We start from the raw sequence: 24,859 nt of genomic DNA, 5'->3' as shown, positions 1-24,859 counted from the left end.
CTTGTAACCCAATATCCCAGTCCTGGTCATGATCAGATGGTTGTAAACCTCTGCACTAGTATGTCCAGTCTTGTGCCTTAACCATCATTAACTACACAGTAACTCGGTTCAAAGTTAGGAGTAACAATAAATAAATAAAAAAAATTTTTTATTTTTTATTTTTTTTTTTATTATATAAATGAATGAGTATTCAAAATCTATCTTTTTTTATTCCTTTTAGCACTTTAACAGCAGAAGGTGTGATAACACTTTTCCCTATTCCTTGCGTCTCACCTGAGACCAGCATATATTTCTGCCTTTAAAATAACTTTTTCATTTTTTTTTATAGTGAAAGCACTTTGCTGAAAGAGAGAAAAGAATAACACCACAACTATGACTTTATAAAAGACACCGTTTTGTCTGTAAGGTTCGCCTCGGACACAGGAACACACGGCAATGTAATAAAGCACTAAATAAATACACCAAAATCAATTCTAGTAAAAAATAAATAAATAAATAAATAAATAAATAATGTCTCTGTTCAAATATTTTCAGGTCAGGTTCAATAAAAAAAATCTTTCCAATTCCAGTTTTTACAGGATTTGGTTCGGACAGTTTTCTTCTCCGCTGATATCATATCCACCAGTTTTTGCTGGTATCAGCCCAATGCCGATCCTGCATATCGGATCACGTAACCTAAGTGATCGACTACAAGTAGGTTATTTTTATATCAGGCAGTGTAACCAGCGCTTACGTAATAGTGCAAACCGTCTTAGCTGAAACCCGAATCATGAGCGAGGTATTTCACGAAATATTTCAAACACAGTACGTGTAACGTTACACTTTATTCCATCATCCAGCAGATTGTTGTGCAGATGATAAGTTTTTATCTTTTTAAATCGATAATAAAGGATCGCAAAACTTGCATTCTATGGAAAAAAGTATTGGAAAATTTGACATTTATAGCCGTGTGTGATTCTTTCCCAAACTGTTACCAAAAAATTGCTGGTACACAATTGTATAGAATGTGTTTGGATGTGGAAGCATCACATTTTCCCCTCACTTGAACTAGGACACCTAAACCTGTTCCAGCATGATATTTCTACTTACTTGTGGTCTCTTTCCTTTTTTTTTTTTTTTTTCTTCTTTTTGTATTTATACATTGTGTTGTGTGTGTGTGTGTGTGTGTGTGTGTGTTTATATACTGTATTATGTCTCTATTCTTTTATATATTTGCACATTTCTTTTTTTTCACTGCTGTAACAGAGAAATTTTCCCAATGTGGGATGAATAAAGTTATATCTTATCTTATCTTATTCCCCTGTACACAAAGCCAGCTCCATGAACATATGGTTTACGTGGGTTAGAATGGAAGATCTTTAATGGCCTACTATAAAGCTCTCACCTCAACCCTATTGAACACCTTTGGGATGAATTGGAACGCTGACTGCACCCCAGGCCTCCTCAATGTACACCAATACCCGACTTTACTAACACCCTTTTAGCTGAATGAGCACAAATCTCCACAAGCACACTCCAAAATCTAGTGGAACATCTTCCCAGAAGAGTGAAGGTTACGATGTTCAAAATGCACATACCAAGCTATGGCTCATGTGTCCACAAACACGTTTGTCCATATAGGACCCTATATGAAGTACAAATGTTGAACAGTATGAAACGGTTGTTTTCTTCTTCTTTTTTCGGCTTCTACCTTCGGCTGCTCCTATTAAGGGTTTCCACATTGGATCATCCTTCTCCATACCCCCCTGTCCTCTACATCTGCCTCTTTCAACCCAACTACCTGCATGTCTTCCTTCACCACATCCATAAACCTCCTGCTTGGCCTTCCTCTTTTTTTCCTTCCTGGTGGCTCCATCCTCAGCATTCTCCTACCGATATTGCCTACTCACTCTTATGTGTTAAAAGTGTGAAAGAAAAAAAGTGCACACTTTTTAGCGTGTAGTGAAAGAGACGCATGAGCCCCTTGTTCCGTAGTCAAGCACTGTGTAAACAAACATCTTGCAGCATGTTATCTTTGATTCATTCCTTTGGATTATTGTTTCCATGCCTCATAAAAAACACATTATGTCACAAATTCCATCCTCTTTCACGCAAGCTGTGGACGATATTAACCGAGAGTTCACTGATTCACACTATTAAAGAATCTATTGGAAACATTAGACCATCCAGAAGCCTTCGGGAAACTTGTTTCATACTACGTACTACAATTCGGGACATGCTTGTTCTAAACGCAGGTACTATTTCGGAAGCATAGAAGGCAAATTGGAATGCAGAAACATGACTTTCCTGAGGAAAAACTGTGTGTAGATTTTGTGTTAGATTGTGTCTCTGACTAGTGATGCTGTAATACACCACAACATTTTTTTCTTTTATATGATTATGTGCTAGTTTTCAGGACGTCTTTACACCATTTTACATCGACTTGCATTGAGCTGGTGCAGCCCACATCTTGCAGTCACAGCCTGCATGCAACCACCGCCTCTTAAATTGTTGCAGGATTTCAGGCTCATTGTCTCGAAGGCAGCTCTGTGGGGTTAAAGGTCAAGAGCAGGCCACTGGAACTTGAATGCTCATCTGTCTGCTGAAACTTTGCTGCATTCAGAACACAATGGTGTGAATGCTTAATTAGTCCAGAGTGACTGGCAACACAAGTGTCTGTCATGTCTGTCTGCACTGTGACTCTTTTCTCATGACGTTTGAGGCACTATAGAAATGCAAACGCTGAACAATTGTGTCTCTCTCCTCTTTTTTTCCTCCCTATGCACTGACCTAAGCTTGAGAATCAGGGCTTTTTAAAGGTGACCTGATTAGGTCTAGTTCCACCTGGACTTTATTAGGTAAAAGTGCACAGTGGTTTCTTGTATGACTGGCAAGTTACAGTGCGTCACTGCACAAACTGAGAATACACAACGACAACTTAATAAACGGACACAACACACGACTGCTGCTTATCACTACATAAGATATGTATTCGTTCGCAGTGGAATAAAGTAGATTTGGCAGCATTTTAGTCCCAGTTAAGTGACCGTATTTTAAAAGTGTTTTTTAAGAAGACATTCATGACTTTCCTGCACCCAATACATCTCTCCAACTCACATCATATTTACATTAATGCCATTTGGCAGATGCCCTTTTCCAGAGCAGCTTACAACTGGGGCCTTTCTCAAGGGCCCTGCCTTGGCAGCTTGGTGGTGCTGGGTATGAACTTGCAACCTTTTGATAAGAAGTCCAATATTTTAACCACAGAGTTACCACTTTGTTGACCACTGACCACCATTAACCCCAACACTCGGAAATAACGGGGACCAGTCACTAAGTGTTGGGGATAATGGTGGTCAGTGGGTTTTGGTGATACTGGTGACCAGTGGCTGATTGTTGGGATAATGGGTGTTCCCAGCACCCAATCACTAATCACCAGTGTTTGCCTGACCCAGTATGTCAGGCAAAAACTTTCTTTGGTTTAAATGTTTTTTTTTCTTAATTTTATTTACGAGTTATTCAGTATTTAAATTTTACCCACTTATTTATAAAGAATTTATAAAGGATCATATTATTTTCCATTAAAAAAAAACCTTGCACTTCTTTCAGCACGATCCTGACAGTATACTAAATATGAATGTTTCTTTTTCGAACAGGCATTAGTTTTTTCCCCTGAACAGAGAGAACAGTGGGTTGTTGCTGTAAAGACAGAACTTCCCCAGACAGAGGAGGAGGTGTGTGTTGGCGTGAGGAGAGCATTATGTGTCGCCAGGTTAAGGTGCCTTTTTGTGGCAGCTGCCTGATATGAGCGTGGCATTGAGCCAAGTGTAACAGTGTACTGTGATGGCACGTGGAGCGCGGTGTCAGAAATATGATCGATCTGTGTGTGTGTGTGTGTGTGTGTGTGTGTGTGTGTGTGTGTGTGTGTGTTTGGGGGGGGGGTTTGCACATCGCCATCAATGTCTCCATAAAACATTCACCATAAAAGACTTTACGACTGAATAATTCACTGTCGCATGTTTGCCTTCTGATTCAGCTTCTTTTTACATGCTCATACACGCTACCTGTCTGTCCACAGCTGTTGGTTGTTTAGTCTGCGGGCGACGGATGACTGAACAGATAAGCACAATAGGCTCAGCTGCCTTGTTAAACTTTCTAGCAATTTTACAAAAGGAAAGCTTATTGTTTTTGTGGAGAGGGGTGGGATTTGTGGGGCTGTTTGTGATTATATTGAGTCTTATGTTGACGACTTGATATTTGAGACGCGGCCCATAGTGCAGATTAGCTTCCAGTCTCTGCACTTGGCATGAGTGGGAACTCTGCTGAGATGGCTGCCCACTCCCAACCGGAACACTCACTGCTAATAGGGAGGAGCTTCCTGTCTCGCAGAGATCCGTCTGTCCGTCTGACATCATATGCCAAGCCGCCTGTCTCGTTGTTTGGAATGTCATCACACCTTGGGTGCAGAAAATGTCAGGGGGATCCTGTGAGGGGCCGACTGCCACAATTCGCCTTTTTATTACCAGACTTTAACTCACACCCAGATTCTAACCTTGCTGATTTTCTGAATTCTGGTGAAAATCGGGGTAATGCCACCTGATGCCCTTCTAAAAAGCAGCAGAAGAGAAAATGTAAATGTTCAACACTGATATAAAGTTTGTGTCAGCACCACTTGGAAGACTGGTGGCAAATGTCACTGTGCGGGTTGGTGCTTTAACAGTTGTGTCTAGGTTGGTAATTAGATCAGTAGCTGATCTACTAGTGTGAAACAGAAGCTCTGAAGCTTCTAGGCCTTCTCCTATCTACCGATTGCCATAGCGACTGAGAAAAGAGGCAGTCCATATGGCATAGTAGGGGTAAGGCCCCTATTCCTGCTCACTCTTACGCTGACAGATGGAGACTCACCGGGCTCTGAACAGGGTTCTAATCCTAATCCTGGCAGTGTTAGAACCAAGACACCCTTAGACTGTACACTTGCTCCGAACTGTACAGGATTACAGCATCATATGTTCAGTTCTTAATGAACATTCTGCCCAATGTATTAGTTATGTACATGCAGATGGAGCAGGGTCTACCACTGCAAATCAGCAACTAATCATAGTAGTTTATTTCTTTTTTTTTCCCTAAGCTAACATCTTGTACTATTTTATCCTATAACTTTGTGTTCATGAAGTCTCAAGTCTGATTGGTCAGAAAATGATCTGATAGTACTGTCTGTAACTGTCAGGGAGTTTTTTGTCTGGGCTTGCTCATTAGGGACAAACGTACAATTATAAGAAACAAACATTATGCATTCTTTTAATTATCGGAGTAAAGCTGCTTTGAGACAATGTACATTGTTAAAAGTGCTTTACAAATACAAATTAATTGAATTGAATTGTAATTCATATCACTGGTTTAAGTTCATGTGTTTGTCCTAAAGCATTATTATTTTTGTAGCATCTTACACAGGGACATGTTCAGCAGACACTCTACAATAAACGGGTTAAAAACCCTTATAATTTAAAGTATAAATATAAAGTTTAATGTGTCAGCACCTTGTAACAATCAGTGGTAATGCTTTACCTTTTCTACCATGGGTGAGTCTTAAGAACGGGAACTTGGTAACAGGACAAGCTTTTTTGTATGTATGTATGTATGTATGTATGTATGTGTCTTATTAACTTCCAGAAAGAGAAAAAAAAGAGTTTGGTCAGAAACTACTGTTTTCAACTGCTACAAAAGTTATAACAGCATCTTAATTGTGTATCGGATATCCCACACCTCATATCTAACTGTAAACGGATTCAAATGTATAACGTTCCTATCGGCAAAAAGAATGCAACCGTTTTTCGACCGCAATGATCATTTTTGCATCAATGCAGTGCACCATGCCCTCATTCTTGTGAAATCATCATGGATTCTTTCAAACCACTAGGCTACACTTTCTATATAATCCGTTTTCCCATATAATGGAAAGGGTAAGATTTGATAGCAGCTGCTTTTGTGATTAGTGCTAATGACATGCATTTTTGGATCTTAATCCTGCTTTAATAACCCACTCTATTTATTTATTAATAACTTTCTGTAACTGTATCGAATGTTACAAACGGGTGAGTGTATTCTAAGTGAGATATGTACAAACAAAAAAATCTACCAGTGTTACATTATTAATGAAAATGATATAAGATGGAAAATTTGTTCCCTCATTCAAACACCTCTAAAATATTTCATGTGACAAAACTGTCTCTGAAAAAGTTTGGAATGGACAAGATTCTGCCAGATGTCATCTTAAGATGAGATTTAGGAAGTGCATGCCAAAAAGAAAGTTCTAGAAAAGTCCAGTTTGAAAACGGGCAAATTTTCTATCATCTGACTGGTGTCTTTTTGTGTGTTGTTTTTTTGTTTTGTTTTGTTTTTTACGATACAAAACATTACAATACAATGTTTTAAGGAAAAGCATTTCTATCCCCCAGATACCTTAGCACAACCCAAGGATATGCGTCTGGGTTTAGCTTTTGTGAGTTTTTCTCAGGTAACACTTTTTATTTTATAGTCCAAATGTAGACTGTAAAAGCCAGATTTATTCATATGAGTAGGTTAATGCTTGGTGTTTAGTGTACATGCTGTTTTTTTTTGACAGAAGCCACTTGTCTTTATCACAAATTCTTCAAACGTTTCAGTTCACAATTAGTCTGACGTTTTATGACCTGTTGAAAGACGGGTATATCAGTTGAGCTTTGACGCTTGGAAGCAGACGGAGGCTATGTCGCTCAGACGCTCAGACCGGTTGTTTTGGTCCACACCCGAACACGATTGCTGCGTTCCCATGAACATAAATTAAGTGCAGTGGAGGGAAATCACTTCAGTGTCCCATACACATATTAAACTGTGTTTGTAAAAGTTTCCTTTAGTTTGTGAGTCGCTCAGTCACTGTGCTTGTATACAGTAGAAAAAAAAATCTATATTTTAAGTCAATTTATGTCAATTGATAAATTAAAAATCAATCATTTGACTGAAACATTTATAAATGACTGCTATTAGCATATGCTATATGCACAAATTTACTGAAATACCGGACATTTCCAGCCATATGTGCTTTTTTTTTCCTCCAAAAATACTTTGCCTGGAAATTTGAACAAGAGTTGAGTGGAAGATCTTGAGATGCTTGCTATAGAGCTCTGACCTCAACCTTATTGAACAGCTTTGGGATGAGTGGCAAGCGCTGATTGCACCCCAATCAGTACTGTAAATCTCCACAAGCACACTGCAAAATCTAGTGAAACATCTTCTCAGAAGAGTGGAGGCTATTATAACAGCAAAATATCGAATCGGGTTTTCAAGGAGCACATATGAATCTTCTAGTCAGAGGTCTACAAACTGTCAATATAGTATATAAAAAGTTAGGGTAAGAAAGTAAAAAAATTGGTTAAACAACATATTTCATGTGTGATTTGACTTTAAATTTTAATATCTTGTTTCCTAATTATTATTATTAAATGTGTTCTTTAAACCCTTAAATAGTTAAAATTACCAGTAAGGAGTTTGATAAGGAAATGAATTTGCCCATTTAAACAGGTCTTTCTCTCTACCTCTTTACCTAAATCACATACATGTTCATTTTCATTTAATATTAAGCCGCAACTAAGCTTAAATGACCGTCTTAATGTGCAACTTTGCTGCATATAGAGTAGTTTAGTTATAAAATAGGGAACATTTAATACTAATAGTTTAATATTTTACTGCAGTGGCCTGTGTGGTTGGCTTTGCCTCGTCGTTTTCCATCTTAAAGATTGCGCAATTTACAAAGCAGTTCTAAACAACAACGATCCTTTTCCTGCATTCGGTTCGACTGTTCCGTTTGCCTTCTTGGTATCTAAGCAGGAAATCTGTATTTTGGAAGGGAATTTCTTGTATTTTGTGTGTCTTTTGCACTAACGCTGCCCCTAGCAGCTTCATTATGGTGTTACTTTAGGAATACACTAAAATCAGCATCATCGATTATTCAGAGTAATCGTTGCAGCCTTGCTGTTTTGTACGCCTGTGTGTGTGTGTGTGTGTGTGGTTTAAATGTTGCCTTCATGTACCACAGCGTATACCTGACCGAGCCATTTAGTTACTAAATTGCATTAACCATTATTCAGATCAATGAAATCGTCTCTGTTGTCTGTTTTTCAGCTTCAGGGCGTACCTTATAGCCGACATGCTAACCAGGTTTGGTAACCAAATATATGCTGATGATACTAGGCAGTGTTTCTGTTAGAATGTAGAGTGTTTTTGTTTCTTGTTTTGGACAATTGTATTGAAACACCTGACTTTTCCAGCCATATGTGTTTTTTCATCTCTAAACCTCCCCAAAGAGTCGGAGACACACAATGAATGCATAAAATTTTCCCTTCACTTCAACTAGGAGACCCAAACCTGTTCTAGCATGACAATGCCCAAATCCAGCTTTATGAAGATATTGTGAACATGGGTTGTAGTGGAAGATCTTAAGTGGCCTGCTATAGAGCTCTGACCTCAACCCTATTGAAAACCTTCACTTTACTAATAGCCTTGTGGCTTAATTAGCACAAGCCTCCACAATCATACTCTGAAATGTAGTTAAACATCTTTTCAGAAGAGTGGCGGTTATTATATCAGCAAACAAGTAGTAAAATTGGAGCGGGATGAATCTTATAGTCAGATGTCCACAAACATTTTTGCATATTATGTATCGATCAACCGTAACCCATTTTGGAATAGGACCAATGCTGCTGCCTTGAGTTTGCAAGTCACATCTCTTTGATTCTATGAAGAGTCTACTACATGTTCTTACTAAACATGGCTGAGAGAGAACTGTTACAATTAAATGAGAGCAAATCGACAAATGCAGACACATCACAAGCAGGGTACATCCTCCATTGGCAAGCCAGAGATCAAATAAACCACACAGACACAAAGTGGCATTAAAACATGAAAGCTTCCAGGGTTAAGGTTTTAATATTTTATGCAAAACATTCAGACGATGCTTGAAAGATAAGCTTTAGATAGTTTATATTTAAATGTATTAAAAGAGAGTTTGTAGGTTGTTTGAGAGCATAAAATCTAAAGTATGGTTCAGCAAGTTCTCTTTTGCCATAGTGTATATAAAAATGCCTTCAATTTTAACCGAATTGTAGAAATTCTGAATAGTTTAGAGGCAATAAATACCTCAGTTAGTCTTTATAAATATATATAACAGGAGCGCAGTTCTAATATTGTTGGTTGAGAGCAGGCACGTGTGAATGGCTGAGTGCATGTGTGTGTGAATGGCTGAGTGCATGTGTGTGTGAATGGCTGAGTGCATGTGTGTGTGAATGGCTGAGTGCATGTGTGTGTGGCTGAGAGCGGGCGCGTGTGAATGGCTGAGAGTATGTGTGTGTGTGTGAATGGTTGAGAGTGGGCATGTGTGAATGGCTGAGTGTGTGTGTGTGTGGGTGTGTAAATGGCTGAGAGCGGGCACGTGTGAATGGCTGAGTGTGAATGGCTGAGAGCGGGCACGTGTAAATGGCTGAGAGCGGGCACGTGTGAATGGCTGAGTGTGAATGGCTGAGAGCGGGCACGTGTAAATGGCTGAGAGTGGGCACGGGTGAATGGCTGAGTGTGAATTGCTGAAAGCGGGTGTGTGTGAATGGCTGAAAGTGGGTGTGTGTGAATGGCTGAAAGCGGGTGTGTGTAAATGGCTGGCTGTGTGTGTGTGTGTGTGTGTGTGTGTGTGTGTGTGTGTGTGTGTGTGTGTGTGTGTGTGTTGTGAATAAAACATAAGGCTGTAATGCAGCTGTAATGAGTTGAGTGTAGTCTGGCTGATGTGAGCATGGTGATAATGCAGCACACTTGTTTGGCCAGTGTGTTTTCCGAAGGATGTCGTAAAAAATGTGTCTGTTCTTCACAGCCTTATTCTTGGCTTTAGCATCTTTTGGCTACGGTGTTCCTGAATATATTCTCCGTTTCTATGGCCATATATATTGCTTTGGCAAGCTCATTGTGTCCAGATTCTCTGTTGTTAAGTGCATATACATTCAAGAACTTGGTGTTTGCGGTCAGAAATGGGCGATGCATTGTGGCGAAGGGACAAAGTGCCTGAGACCGAATTATAGGTGTCATTTCTAAAGTTTGCAATCGTTATGTCTTTGTGCTGGCAAAGCAGAGATTCAAACGCATTGTCCTCATAGCATTTGTTTAACCAATGTGTCTGTCCTTTGTGATGATGTGCTGATTCTCACGTCCTTAGTCCCAGTCTTGGTCCGAATTGTAGCCACTGCAGCACTCTGCCTCCTCCTGTCTCTGTCGCAGTGTGCAATGCAGCCTGCTTTTGACAGCAGCTCGGCACGAGGACACGGTAAACACCTCAACTTTTCTGAGGCTCAGCACAAATCCAGACTAGTTTTTACTTCAGTCACAGATCACAGGAAGGAGAGTTAATATGCTAGGGTACAGAAATATTACTTTATACATGATAGATAATTGCCATGTGGCATCCGGAGTGCTGCAATGCAGCAGCGTTCTCACCCTGTAGTGCATGAGATCAGGCAGGATTAAACTGGGTCTGGGTGAATGAGGAATCACCTGTAGTCTCAGAAGCATCTGCTGGGCCAAGCATTTCTGGGTGAATGCGAGCAGAATTCTGCGAAAGGCTATGAAGTCAGAGAATTGGTTTTAACGTTGGCACTTCAGAGTCTTTAGTGAGCGGCACTCTGTGTCTTGGTGCACTCGGTGCTGCCGGTGACTTGCTCTGCCTGGGTGAGGTCATGCGTGTTGGCGTTCACCTCAGTGACCTCGTCTATACTGACTGCCGAGCAGCAAAGGTCTGGCCGTCTAGACGCTGTGGAAAAGCATCCTGATGAGCTTCGTATTGATTTGTCTGGAGCTTTAGCAGCTGATTTGAGACGATAGGAAAAAAAAGCAGTGTGTGTGTGTGTGTGTGTGTGTGTGTGTGTGTGTGTGTGTGTGTGAGAGAGAGAGAGAGAGAGAGAGAAAGAGAGAGAGAGAGAGAAGGTGAAAATGGGTTGATTTCAGAAGGACTGCGATCCTCCCTGAGACAAAACACAATTTTTTTTGGGGGGGTGGGGGGATTATGAATCTAATAGTAATTGATTCTGTGCCACATAATCTTGAAGTCTTTCATTGCACCCCCTTATTCAAATATCGAACACATAAAACAAAGCTTGGAGACAAGGGGTGGAGTGTGGGCTGCAAGGAGAAGCTGTAGTGTAGAAGCTGATGTGTGTAAAGTTGTAGAGGAAGTCTGACCGGAACTGAACCCATGGTATTGGACAGAATGTGTAAATGCAGAGCGCTGAGGTACAATGTTGAGACACAGAGATTTCTGTTTGAGTAGTGGTTGTAATATAACCCAGCCAGAGGTATAATTTGTAGACGGTCCTCCTAACGCTAGTTTGAATAACCGTTTCAGCAAATTCTTTTTTTTTTTTTTCCTCTTGGAACTCAGAGCCGTGCTTTATGGCGCTTGACTGAAGGGTCAGCAAGAGTGTGAGCAGTGTGAATCTTGCCCATACGCCGCACGACAAACTATTGATGGATTGGTTTGAAACAGGGAGCCGAACTGAAGGCAGAAAAGAGCAGAGTAATCAGGGCGCAGACTGCGAAGCAGCAGACTGGAACGGTGTTTCCGATGTCATCACGAGGCAGAAACACTGCTCAGGCCATTTACTGTACAGCATACGAGCATGTCTGTGCCTCTCTGTCTTACCCAGAAAACCAATGTCTGTTGAAAGGAACACGGACACGCAGATTTTATATTTCTGTCTTATATTATTCGTCAGTATAATATTGCAAGCTCGAGGTTGGGAAATGATTCTCATCATGTTGCCTGGCAGAAAACAAAATTAGCCTTCTGTTTTTTTTGGGATTTTTGGTTCTTTTTTTTTTTGTTGCTTTTTTGGATTTGGGTTGGGTGAAAGTGGCTTGTCGTTGGCACCGTACCCAAAGAATCTGAGTTGTGCATGTCTCCTAGCAAGTGAAGGATATGAAGTGTGTGCAAAAAATTTTTTTTCTTTCCTGCGAGTAGGGGATTGTGCTCGGCAGGGTGCCTTCTTCACATTCTTTCGCTCTCCCTATTTTCCTGCTGGTGTTCTTTGTTCTCTCTCCAGTCTGACAGTCAGTCACGCCTCACCAAATCACCAGGACTCTCGGGCTTTCTCCGCTCTCTGCTGCTGACCCACCTGTTCCTTACCACACAACCACAGTGGCCTCAAATACCACATAGCACGACAGCCTAGCAATCTAACCAGAACCGCCCAGTATGCTGTTGTAAAGCCTCACGTGTGACTTTTGTGCTGAATGTCTTTCTTGTGCAAATCACTTACCTACTTTTAACGTGTGTGTGTGTGTGTGTGTGTGTGTGTGTGTGTGTGTGTGTGTGTGTTCCTTCAGTGACTGTCTGGCCCATTTCTCCCATGGTGCCAGGTAAAACATACAAACCTGCATTGCTTTTTTTCCCCCCCACCGTTCCAGCAATTGTGTAACTATTGTGTGACTTATGTATTGGATGAAGTAAGAATTTATTTGTATCAAAATTTTAACTTCCTAATCAACAACCATCATCAACCCCACCGAATCGTCCTCGACGCATTTGTATCGCGTTAGGTACCTTGTAACCAAGGCATGTCTCTAAAGGATCTGATGAAAGCCTGCTTTTAATTTTTTTTCCTCGCCGATTTTTATTTACACTTATCTCTCGTGCTGGAAAAAACGACGTTAAGCTAAAATCTCACAGACACGACTGAGTTATAATAAATAAATTAAAAAAAGCAAAAGTAAGAAGCGTTTCTTGAGCATTTCTGTCTGCTGCCAAGCAACTGGCTCAGAGCATTCAAACGCAGTCCGAATTGGAAAAAAAAAAAACCCCACAAACAGTTTACCAGATTTTTTATTTTTTAACAAGTCTGGTTTGAAATGCACAGCCATGAGTGGTTATTTTATTCTTTTTAGCTGCATGTGAGGCTTTTAACAAAATTCCTCAATACTACATGGCAGTAAAACTAAACATTTCCTCAACTGTTTAAACTCAGTACAGGCTGAACTCTGAGACCACACAGCATTACTGTTGTTACTCACCCCTGCACCTTACTCGTGTTAATGTGGACAATTATTAATCATTAATCATTCATTATTCCATTTAAAGCGCAAAAGAACAATCTCTGAAATCTCCTGGTATTATGGAATTGACAGCAGAAGAAAAGCGACTTATACGATGCATCCTTGATTAAAGAACCAAAGAATGCCCAAGCGTCAGCTACAACTCCTGAATGAAGGGCGCGTCCGCACGGCGATTATAATAATGACATTCCAAATTCGCTTGCATAATGATACGTCACCGATACTTGGCGATGGGAATCAGTTCATTTATGAGAATGTGGTGTTTTTCTATTCAAGGGAAATTATCTAAATGTCGAAAGGTTTCGTTTTTTTTATCGGGGTAACAAGTGGGAAAATTTCAATATCCTTAAACATTAAAAAGTAAATTACATTAAAAAAATTTATTTATAATTTATTTATAGATTCGTTTATCTATCCATCTATGTACACTATATCTGTATTGGGACACTATATCTATCTTGATTTTTGACCTTATTTGTACCCAGATTTTCCCATCATATGATGGCTATTAACTGAGTAGGATCACATGCTTCATCTGAGGCATCCAACTTCCTCCTTACAAACTGTTGGTCTCGCCATGGCATAGGGCGTCTGTATGCACTTGCAGGGGAAAGCGTGGTCTGCCCTCTTCCCCATGCATTAGCTTATAGATATGAATGACCAGAGAGAAAGCATGTTATCCTTTTACAGCTGATTTATTTTATTTATTTTTATTTTTTTGCACGGCTAGTAAACTCTATTTGGGGTTGCTTTAGAAATGGTTTTCAAATAGCTCAAAAAGCTCAAAGCTCAATAGCTTAAAAACGCTGAAACTCTAATAAATATGCATAATTTAATTTAAAGTTTAGTCATGAAATTGGTACTAATTTGGTCCTGGGAATTTGACAAAGTGGTCCCTGATATAAAACATTGGAGAAGTCTTGTGTAGAACATGGTTAGTGCTTTCTTTAGGTGTACAGTAACTGATGTCTAATGGCAGAAATTGTGTACAGTATAAAGAATGTGGAGTAACTAATTTATCTTTTGGACTGAAGTGTAAAAAAAAAAGGGGGGGGGGGTGGCACAACAATAACTTAAAAAATTATAAATTAAAAAAAAATGTTAAATTCAAATTTTTTTTTTATTTTTTAAGAACCAGCCTACTGTGTTATTGTCCACTTCTGGTGAGTTTATACCTGGCTGTGTATTATTATTATTATTATTATTATTATTATTATTATTAGGATTATTATTAGGATTATTAGGATTATTACTAGTATTATAGTGAGGTACTGTTAGAAACCTATAGCAGGCCTCTGTAGTTGAGAGGCAGCTTGGTGGCTGTTATGCTCTGGCATTGATTAATGAGCGACCTGCATCTAGCTTTCAATGCAAAACAAAGATTACTCTTTCTCCTGCCATCTCCCACGTCCCTCACTCCCTTCCTCCTCCTCCCGTCTCTGTCTCGCTTTTTGTTTTTTCCCTCTATCTCTCACCACCCTTCTGTCTTTCTCCCCTGACGGGCGAGTCGTCGTCTCACCTTGGCTGGCAGGCTGGCTGGTGCGATTGATTTGGAGTGTGTCTCGGTAAGGCAGCTCGGTGCAGCAGTGGCCGCATTAGCTTCAGCACGAGGAGACAGACAGACCCCCTGCTGAGATCACATTTCACATCCAGCATGACAGCGTGCCTACACACACACACACACACACACACACACACGCACACTCTCGAACACATACACGCACACTTGGAGAGAATAGTGTAATCATCTTACTCAGTACACTTGCTTAGGCATGGGGGCCGATGTGCTTTCTCTGTGCTTAGCATTTTTGAAGAAGCAGAAGGAGAATTTGAGGGGGAATTTTAGAGAGAGAGATTTTTGTTTGATCTACTGCACGTCTGTCTACGTCTCAGAAGGATCTTTTTAACCGTTTTGCAATTTTAACTGCAGTCTATTACCTATTATCAGAATGCGACATCAACAATTTTTTTGGTAGAGATGCAAGAAGACATGGTGTGCCTGTTGACAACTTTGCTAAACACAGCAAAGCAGATTCGATATAAGAGTGTCTGCAGGTATTAGAGCCCTGAAATCACACTTCAGCTACTCATGTTGTACAATAGATAAAGGGAAAAAAGCACATTTGGCACAGGACTATGATGGTGTACCAGCTAGAGGTGAGCATCAGGATGGAAACCAGTCTTGTGGTGCATGGATTATGTGAATTGCACCGGATACAGAGGTTGTGGAACATCTCAACCGCTCCACAACACTTTTTTTTACAGGGCGCTGCTCAGTTGTGCTTTATGTTCATGTAAACACTATAATAACTATTGTTCTGTTATATGGTTTCTAAACTCTGTAGTTGTTTAATTGTACAGTTTAATCACTGTTCTAAATGAATGTGCTGCCTTATAAACAGCTGTAACCATAGGTACATGTTTATTGTTTCGTATAGAGTGAGACGGCTACTGTAATCTTTTAATTAGTCAACTTACTGAACAGTTTTTGCATGTCATATTGAATGTGGCAATTTTGATCTATGGGACCAGGCACAAAATGAATTCTCTCTCTCTCTCTCTCTCTCTCTCTCTCTCTCTCTCTCTCTCTCTCTCTCTCACTCTCTCTCGCACTCTCTCTCGCACTCTCTTGATCTTAATGAATAATAAAATTCATACAAATAATTGTTATCATACCACTTTATCTCTGTGTATGATTCTGAGCAGGAGAATCGACCCATATTTATATCCGTTCAGTCAGTTTTGCACTGCAAACTTCAACAACAGCTTTAATTCGTGTGGTTATTTACCTTCACATTATGCTTTGAGACCATGTAATTGGACACCTAGCCATGGATTATCCCTTACTTAAAGAAAAATCCACTTTGTATAACTCCTATAATTAATTTTTTAAAGAAATCTGGACTTTTTTTTTATTTTTATTATTTGACTACCTGCTAATTGAAGTGTAAAGATGTAGCCTTTTCTTCATTTCCACCTGTTTCAACATGTCTGTGCTTCAATCTGGCCCGCTGTCTTCCCTGATCATCAGGTTATAAAGTGTTAACAATTGTGCCGTGGCCTTGTCAATACCTTTGTGGTTTCCCTCTCTACAACACAAACCAAGCAAAGTCTCTCTTCCTGCAAAGATTTCTGGAGCTTGGTGACCAATGTTCATGTATCTGCAGGTTGTTGTCCTGGTCTATTCAGCATGTAGTTGTATTGTTGTTAAATGACCTCGGTGAGTGTGACTTGTGTTTGACTTGGATGCTGTCGCGTTGTTCTGCAGCACGAGACTCGGCTGGGGCCTCTGAGGTTGCTCCTGCGCACTGACGGCGTGTGTTTTTACTACAACGCTGGTAACTGCGGTTCATCCGAGGTGAGGGAACAGCAGGCCTGGACTTTTAGAGCGTCGTCAACTCGCTCAGAGTGTACAGCTCGTCACACACACACACACACACACACACACACACACACACACACACACACAGACCTCGTGATCACTTGTTTGGTTCGTCTGAGGCCAGGCAGCATGCTCACCTAACCTTAAATAGCAGGTTGCTGGCGCGCTTTTGTAAGTGACAGCAGTAAGTTCAGGCGACTTCTTTTAAAGGACAGCTCAGACTTCATAGTATTGCTGAAAAGCAGCGATGTCTGCTGCAGCGAGGTGGATACTGCAGTGTGCGTCATTCACTTTTATAAAAATAACTCTCGGTTTTACAAAGACCCTTTAGAAAGTTCCAGATAGTTCTGACTTCCATATGCTACTTTGTGTTCAGAAGCACTGTCTCGCATCTCACTTTGCTTCTGTTATTTGGGATCATGTGATGCAGGTAATGATATAAAAATATATATATATTGCTCTGATCAATATCCAGTAGCATGTGTGTCTCACCCTGTGTGGTTAATGAACTGAAATGACGTTGACGTGGACATGTTCAAGGATTCGATGCAAAGCAGATTGCAAATTGTTCCCTGAGAAAAGATCCGGAGGAGGAAGCTTCAGCATCTCTTACACTACAAGTAACCTGATAAAACATAAAACTCAGCATGTTCGTTGCTGAGTAAACAGTGCTGCCTAGGGTTATGCTGGGTGAGTGGAAAAATAACAGAAGTTCTCACTCGGTATATAGTTTTTGACGCTTTCGATCATCGTCAGAGAGGGATTTTTTAAAAAGCAGGAAAACTGAAACGTAGTCACAGCAACTCTACTCAAAAAGAGGTAGCTAATATGGCTGGCTAATGCACTTTGACTAGCATGTAAACACATTTAATAGCCAAATCTGGGAGACATAAGTAGAGTGAAATAACAATGTTTTCTTGATTTGGAAGATGGTGTTCTTATTTATGTATAAGTTTCATTGTTGCCTTAGAAAACACTGAAGAACAAAATGTATCGATGAATCCTTTGTTATTGTGTATCTACTCTGTGAAAATTAAATGTCGCCTCTTTCTCTTTGTCTCTCTGTCTCTCTCTGTCTCCCTCTGTCTCTCCCTGCAGTGATGCCGTTCTGGAGCTTCCCTAGTGAGTGTATAAAAGCTGCACTCTGACTGATGAGTTGGTATGCTGATTAGAGCCTTGCTCAGCCGAGCACGTCCTCCTGGGAACAGCTTCGACTGTTCACCTGCCTCAAGTACCTGAACAAGCTCCACCCGAATCTCTCTCTCTCTCTCTCTCTCTCTCTCTCTCTCTCTCTCTCTCTCTCTCTCACTCTCTCTAAGGCAGCCATGATCGCCTCTCTCTGGCTAGGGGGGTAACGGTGTTAATTGGAGGATCGGCGTGTTGGTTGCCGTGGTGAAGTGGCGCCGTTATCTCAGCAGCAGTGTCAGCAGTGTGATGGACTCGTGAGGTGAAGATGGCAGCGTCGTGGCTGTGTCGTCCCCAGCAGCCCCATCAGAGCGGTTAAGGAGGAAGACGACGCTCTGGGCACAGGAGCAGCATGCAGGAGGCTGACCTACCGGCCACTAATGCTTTCACAGGTGAGAACGGATTCAAATACTTACATAATTGAGCTGTTTGATGGCAGTGTTACAGATACAACAGAAAATTACTGTATCCTTAAACAATTTTCTTCATATGGGATAACAAGCTACACCTGAGGTGATTTAGATGTGATATTTTATTTGATCTCTGGTCAGAATGTCAAAGGCTTTTTCTCTGTTGACGTTATACCTTTATGCAGCAGGTTGGAATAACTTTGGGGAAAAAAAACCCTAAGGAGAATAAGGGTGGAAAGTTTTTTTTTAGTTATTAGCACAAAACTCATAAACCGTAACCCAAAACCACGCCAACACAACAGCACTCCTTTCCTCATGGTAGTCAAAGAAGGTGGCAATCATGTTTCCATTGAAAAGCTACAAAATAAAGTGAAGAAGTTGATGGCTCAGCTTTGGAAGCTTTTTTTAAACATTAATATACATTGTTTTTTGTTTTTCAGTATTGTATGTGAAGGATGTCTTAGAAACAGGACCAGGTGTTTTTCTGAAAAAGAAAAAGAACAAATGTCCATGCTGGAGCTTCGGAATATAACTGTGTGCGTGATTGTGCCTTGTGTTTTGGCAGAAAGCGTTCAAGAGCAACTTCATTTGATCTAAAGTATGATGAGGGATTTTGGAAGTTATGCGGCACGTACAATGTTGAGCCTGCGAGAACTCCAGATGACTAAAACCCAGAGGTGTTGTAGGAAATTCATGAGTGCTCGAGCGTGTGTTAGCTTTCACACTCGTTTGTTTATTGGTTGTCATTTTGTTGAACAAAATGGCTACTTTGGCATTCAGTTGCTGTTCGGGTTGCTGGCACGCTGCACACAAATAATCTCGAACCTTTGCAGAGTGCCCACGTCTACAAATCATGCCGTACGAACGTAAAATCTGATTTGGTGTCAAACTTGTGTTTCCGCTACAATGTAAAGTTTGGTAGTTCACACGGAATTGGACCGAGACTACGCCGGTGAGTGCTTTTAGAGCCGTAGTTACAGCTGAGTGCAATCGCTGCATTCTCACCTGACATAACGAACTGCACCGAGGGGGAAAAACACGACAGGGTTCCATTCAAACTGACTAAAAACTACATATGTGAAAGCAGTCATAGAGTGTACTTGTGCTTTGAGAATACTCAGCTTACTTACTGCACTGCAGGTGGCTGTTCCATATTGCGTTAGCATTTATGAGGGGGAAAAAGGCATACACACATACATACATACATACATACACACACAGACATATATCATATATCTGTATATATAAACTGTATATATATATATATATATATATATATATATATATATATATATATATATATATATGCCCTTTTCCCCACTCATAAATGCTGTTTGTTAAAATAAAATAGCTTAGAAATCAGAACCCAATTAGTAATAGGATTGTCTTTTTCACTCAAACTGTGGATGGTAAAAACACAGGCGGACAGGCGGTTATAAATATCTGACATTCCTACGATCATGATAATTCGAGGCCCTGGCCCCTGTGTGTTTGATGTTTCAGTAAAGGGAGTGTACTGTAGTTGGCACACCGTGTGTGTGACAGTACATCAGCAATGTGAGTTCAGGCCCTGAGGGAACTGGGTGAAAGTTACTCCAGACAGAGAGAAAGACTGATCGATACTGCAAGGTTAAAGTGTATGTGTGTGTGTGTGTGTGTGTGTGTGTGTCTGTGTGTGTGTGTGGGGGGGGGGGGGGGGGGGTGTTTACTAGAGTTCATGTGAGCTTGCTGTCTCTGAACTCTGTTTGCTTTAGGTGTGTTTTGATGTCAAATCTTGTAGGTGCAGGATAGTTCAGGTGCAATGGTGTTGTGTTTATATGTGTGTGTGTGTGTGTATATGTGTATGTGTGTGTGTATGTATATATATATATACAGTTACGTTGGTTCGACTTACCTTTTTGCGATACTACGATAACGATAGCGGTAAGACAAAATTGTAAAAAAAATAAAATAAAATTCGCAACACGCACAGGCAGCAGAGTATGATGTACGCTACGTTGGAGGCGCAGCTGAGATGAGTGTATCTCTCGTCCTGTGAGATGCCCCACTCTTGCTAGCGGTCGACGGAGAAAAGTTGTGATAAAAGCATGTCTTGCAAGCGCCCAATTATGTCTCCTGCTTGTAGTGAAAAAAAATAAAAGGAAAAACATCAGTTTAGAGCAGAAAATAAAAATTATTAATCAGCATGAAACAGGAAAGGCTGTCACAGTCATAGCACCATCTTTAACTTACGATATTTTTGACTTACGATGTGGTCGTCGTAACGAGGACCTGTAATAGAGGAAAATATATATATTTACACATATAGCAGCAGTGCAAAAATAAAATCTTGCAGTAAAGAGCAAACAACGGAATGGGGAGAATGGGATCTCAGTGGTGCGGTTGTTGTTGCTAGACAGGCTGGTTTGAGTATTTCTGTAACTGCTGATCTCCTGGGATTTTCACACAAAACAGTCTCTAGAGTTTACAACAATGGTGTGATAAACGAAATGCATCCAGCCAGCTATAGCTCTGCAGCTGGATGAGCGAGGGCAGAAGCTTTATGCCAACACACATAACTACCTGTTACAACTGTGCTGAGCAGAAAAGCATACTTGGTGTAACATGTCATCCAAGAAGAGGAAGCTAAGGCTGCACAGTCATTGAAAGCGGACAGTTGTTGGTTTCTCTGAACTTGTTTTTTTCTTTGATGGGTAGATTTAGGAGCCAGGATTGTGTCCATGTATGCTTAGACAGAACCTGCTTTTTTTTGTCAGCAGTTTAGGCTGGTTGTAGTATTGTAATCGTGTTGGGGGATGTTTTCATGGCAGACATTGGGCCCCTTAATACCAATCGAGTTGTTTGAATGCCAGAACCACGTCTAAAATTGGTCGTGCGAGTCGAGTATACTTCTGAGGCTTCCCTAGTGGCTAGCTCCAAATCCGGTAGAGCATTGGGATGTGGTCGAGCGAGAGATTTGCAGCAGAATCATGCAGTAGGAACGTATAGCCGTCGAATCTGCAGCAATTATCTGAAGTCAGCAATGTCAGTGTGTCAGCGAGAAACATTTTCTGCAACAAAAGTGCAGTTTTAAATGCTTTAGTGAAATAAAAGCGAACGGCCATGTTGGATGTGCGTTTTGCTGACTTTGTTATCCAAAGCGAGGCATTCAAATTTACTGCTTGCTGAGTTAGATCAGGTCTCTATGCGTACATCAAAGGTTTAGAAGTGTTCTCTAGGAGTAACAATATTTTTGTCCATACTGTTTATATAAATAATGTAGAACGTCTACGTGCAAGTCTTTTCTTCTTCATCTCGTGAACCTCAGTCAGGGTTGACAGACTGGAACTGTAGAGTAGCATGCTATGAATAGGGAAGGATGAAAGAGAAATAAAGAAAGATACAAGATTTTATTAAATAAAATCCCAGCCCTTTGCTTTCTTAGACCATCCAATAAACCAAGATGCCTGACAAATGTCTACCCAGTACACAGCATGTAACAGAGCACCCAGTTTAGAGCTGCAGTCGCCTAGCGACACACACACACACACACACACACACACACACACACACACACACACACACACACACACACACACACACACACACACACAAGTACACACACAAGTATACAGTTGTTTGCATGCTTAACTTAAAAAAAAAAAAAAGCTAGGCAAATCCGATCACATGAGAGATAAGTGCACACTTTATCACCCTAGAGATCAAAGCAGCTTTAGTCTCAAGGTTGTACCGCCACTGTCACCTGGCATATAGACATACATTCATGTGCCAGAAGCTGGGCCATTTAAATCTCTAATACATTGTACTCTGATGAGTTCAGAAGCTCAAAAGGAGCAAAGACTGATTCGGAATATAGTGACGCACCACTGATGGGTGTTTTAAAAAAAAAAAAAGTTTCTCAGTGGCTTTGTATGTTAGAATATCTTGCACTGACCGAATTTTTGCATACGTCCTTGAAGCGTGTCTGTCTTCATCACAGGCAAGTGTGAAAGAATAATCAGAAGAAGACGAAGATCGAAAAGTACAAGAAATAACATCTCCTTTTTCAAGCAGCATCATAATTGTTTCAATGATCCATTTAACATGCCTGCCTTTCCAAAATGTGAAGCACTACAAGCTTTTTTGCCTGTTTAAGCCTTTTCAAGGACACTCTTTCAAACCTTAGCAGAGCAGTAAAGTAACGTTTGCGTTCGACTTTTGAGGTAAATTAATATGTTGCTATGCTCCGGGTGAAGGCTGGAGTTTTTTTTTTTTTTTTTTTTTTTTATATATGTGTCCTGCACAAACACCATAGAGCAAAATGAAAGAAAGAAAAGCAAGATTTATTATTGTTTTTTTTGTTTTTTTGTTTTTTTTTTCTTTTTTTTTGCTTTGATCACAATTTCATCTCCGTGACAGAAGAGTCTAAGAAGTGCTTGTGTGAGCGTAAAATAAAAAAAAGGAAATTGGCTGGAATATATTCTGTCCAGAAGACAGTCGCAGTTCATAAGTATGGCTTACGTTTCAGCCGTGCAGAAAGTAAAGACGGCCCGTATTGCGAGCGAATTAGACGATCGGCTAAGGAAGCAGGCTCTCTCCAGTGCCAAGCTGTGAAGCTGCTATGGCACTGCGACCTCCACGTTCACCACAAAAGGCTGTAGTGAAATGGTTAGGGTAACAGGCTTGTGAGAAAAAAAATGCCATCAGCAGCTGTACTTGCCTCACCTCCTCCAGAAGAAAAGAGGGAAAGGCACACGGACACAATGAGGAGGAGTTCATCCGAGCCATGACGGGAAGCAAGCAGATTGGGAGTGTTCTCACAGGAAGCAACCAGATACACGCCAAGGAATTGGGTGTGCTGATGCAAGATTTCTCCCAATTCACCTTGAAGCCTAATCACATTATGTGTTCTATCAGCACACTGGAGTGAAGCTTGGCTGGCAATTAGCCAATCTCTGATGAAATGATACACTCAAATGTCCTGATGCGGATGAGGTGCTAATAGGGACTGCACAGGCAATCGGGTGGATCGAGAACAAGCTTTCAGAATGGTCCGGAAAAGACAACCCCCTGCCCGTCCTGAAATCAACTGCTGCTGCTTGATTGCGAGTGTGTTAAAAATCTGTGTTTTTCGGAGTAGTCGGCAGAAGCGGCACAGAAGTGTCAGTAGGCAGAATTACTGCTCTTCTGCTCCAGCTTGGAAGTCGTTCTCGAGCAACAGGGATGTAGGAGGAAGAAAAGTTTTTCTCCTTTCTTCATGGTGACTCTGTGCAAAATACTCCCGTTTCCTGTAATTAATTTTCCGCCTTCAAAGTTAGTGCTGCTTTGGCAGACACAACAGGTTTCCGCACTCCCCGAAACTTCTGTGGGGGGGAGGGGCGGGAATGGGGAGGGGGGTGTGCAGACTGGAGAGAACAGCCTGTACAAATAACAGTCACTGGCTGATGGGAGGAAGCTCTGTGTGTGATTGTGCTCTGCTGCTTAGAAATGGGAATCGAAACAGCAAGACTGTGTGGAGAAGGACAAAATGAAAAATCAGTGAAATATCTGCACCTTAATACATTTCATGCATACACTATTATTTTCTTCTTCTTTCGGCTGCTCCTGTTAGGGGTCGCCACAGTGGATCGCCCGTTTCCATACCGCCCTGTCCACTACATCTGCCTCTTTCAAATTAACCAGCTACATGACTTCATTCACCACATCTATAAACCTCCTGCATACATTATTTTAAACCTTTTGAAAAGTTTTTACACTGTTTAATTTCTCAAGAGTGATATAAAAATAAAAATTTATTCGGACATATTCTGACAACTGCACGTATTATAAAGTATCAAGTGGAAGGTAAATGGGACACAATTGTGCATAATATTCACTAATATTTCATTTTGATTATAAAATGTTACAGGATTGAACACTTTTCCTGCCATATGTGGTTCTTCTCCGAACTCTTATCACACATTTGGAGGCACACAACGGTATAGAATGTGTTTGCAGGAGGTAGCATTTCATTTTCCTATCCCTTAAACTAGGAGACCCAAACCTGTTCCACCATGACAATACCCCTGTGCCCAAAACCAGCTCCATAAAAATATGGTTTATATGGGTTGTTGAGGGGCTCGCTATGGAGCTTTGACCTTAAACTTACTGAACACCTTTGGGCTGAATTGTAATGCTGACTGCAGCCCTGGCCTCCTCACTCTACATCAATACCTGACTTTACTAACACCCTTGTGGCTAAATGAGTTAAAATCTCTACAAGTGCACTCCAAAATCTAGAGAAAACATTTTCCCCCATAAAAGTGAAAGGTTATTCTAACAGCAGAAAGGGACTAAATGTGCAAAGGATGTTCAAAAAACGCAAATACTAATCTATAGTGCCGTGTGTATATTGTACATTGTAGTCTATTCATATTTTGTAGTTCCCTCGCTCTGCGTATTGTCAACACACGCATAAGTTATACAGAGATCATTGTTTAATTACAATTTTTCTCATGTATTCACATTTTATTATCAAGGTGTTTACCTGCTGGAAGCTTGGAAAATACATTCCACAACATTTTTGAAGCGATGTAGCAAACTGTGGCAGGAAGTGGGTTCATTGAGCTAAATGCAATAAAGGCTTTATGGCCAGTTGGAAATGGCCAGTTTGGTCTTTTGGACGCAAAGCTGCAAATTTTTGCTTCTGGAATCTTAAGTTCTTGAACTTTGTGCTGTCCACTCCCTTTCTCTGTCCCTCCCTCCTGTGCTCTCTACTTTTGTTTATGTTCCTCTTATTTGTCCTTCCACGTATATGTGATTCTTT

General features: G+C 40.7%; 1 protein-coding gene across 1 annotated transcript in view; it reads left to right on the top strand.

Moving 5' to 3' along the window:
• Nucleotides 1-24,859, top strand: part of ldlrad4b (low density lipoprotein receptor class A domain containing 4b) — a 78,310-nt gene that overhangs the window by 3,237 nt on the left and 50,214 nt on the right. Inside the window, exon 2 of the mRNA XM_083555112.1 lies at nt 17,579-18,057. Within this exon, the coding sequence (XP_083411238.1) occupies nt 18,018-18,057 (40 nt within the window). The 5' untranslated portion in view covers nt 17,579-18,017. The remainder of the gene's footprint in view (nt 1-17,578; nt 18,058-24,859) is intronic.

The sequence above is a fragment of the Silurus aristotelis genome, assembly GCF_946808225.1.
Source record: "Silurus aristotelis genome assembly, chromosome: 1".
Lineage (NCBI taxonomy): Eukaryota > Metazoa > Chordata > Actinopteri > Siluriformes > Siluridae > Silurus > Silurus aristotelis.
Note: the sequence above shows the minus strand (reverse complement) of the source record. Positions and strands in the feature narration are given on the sequence as shown.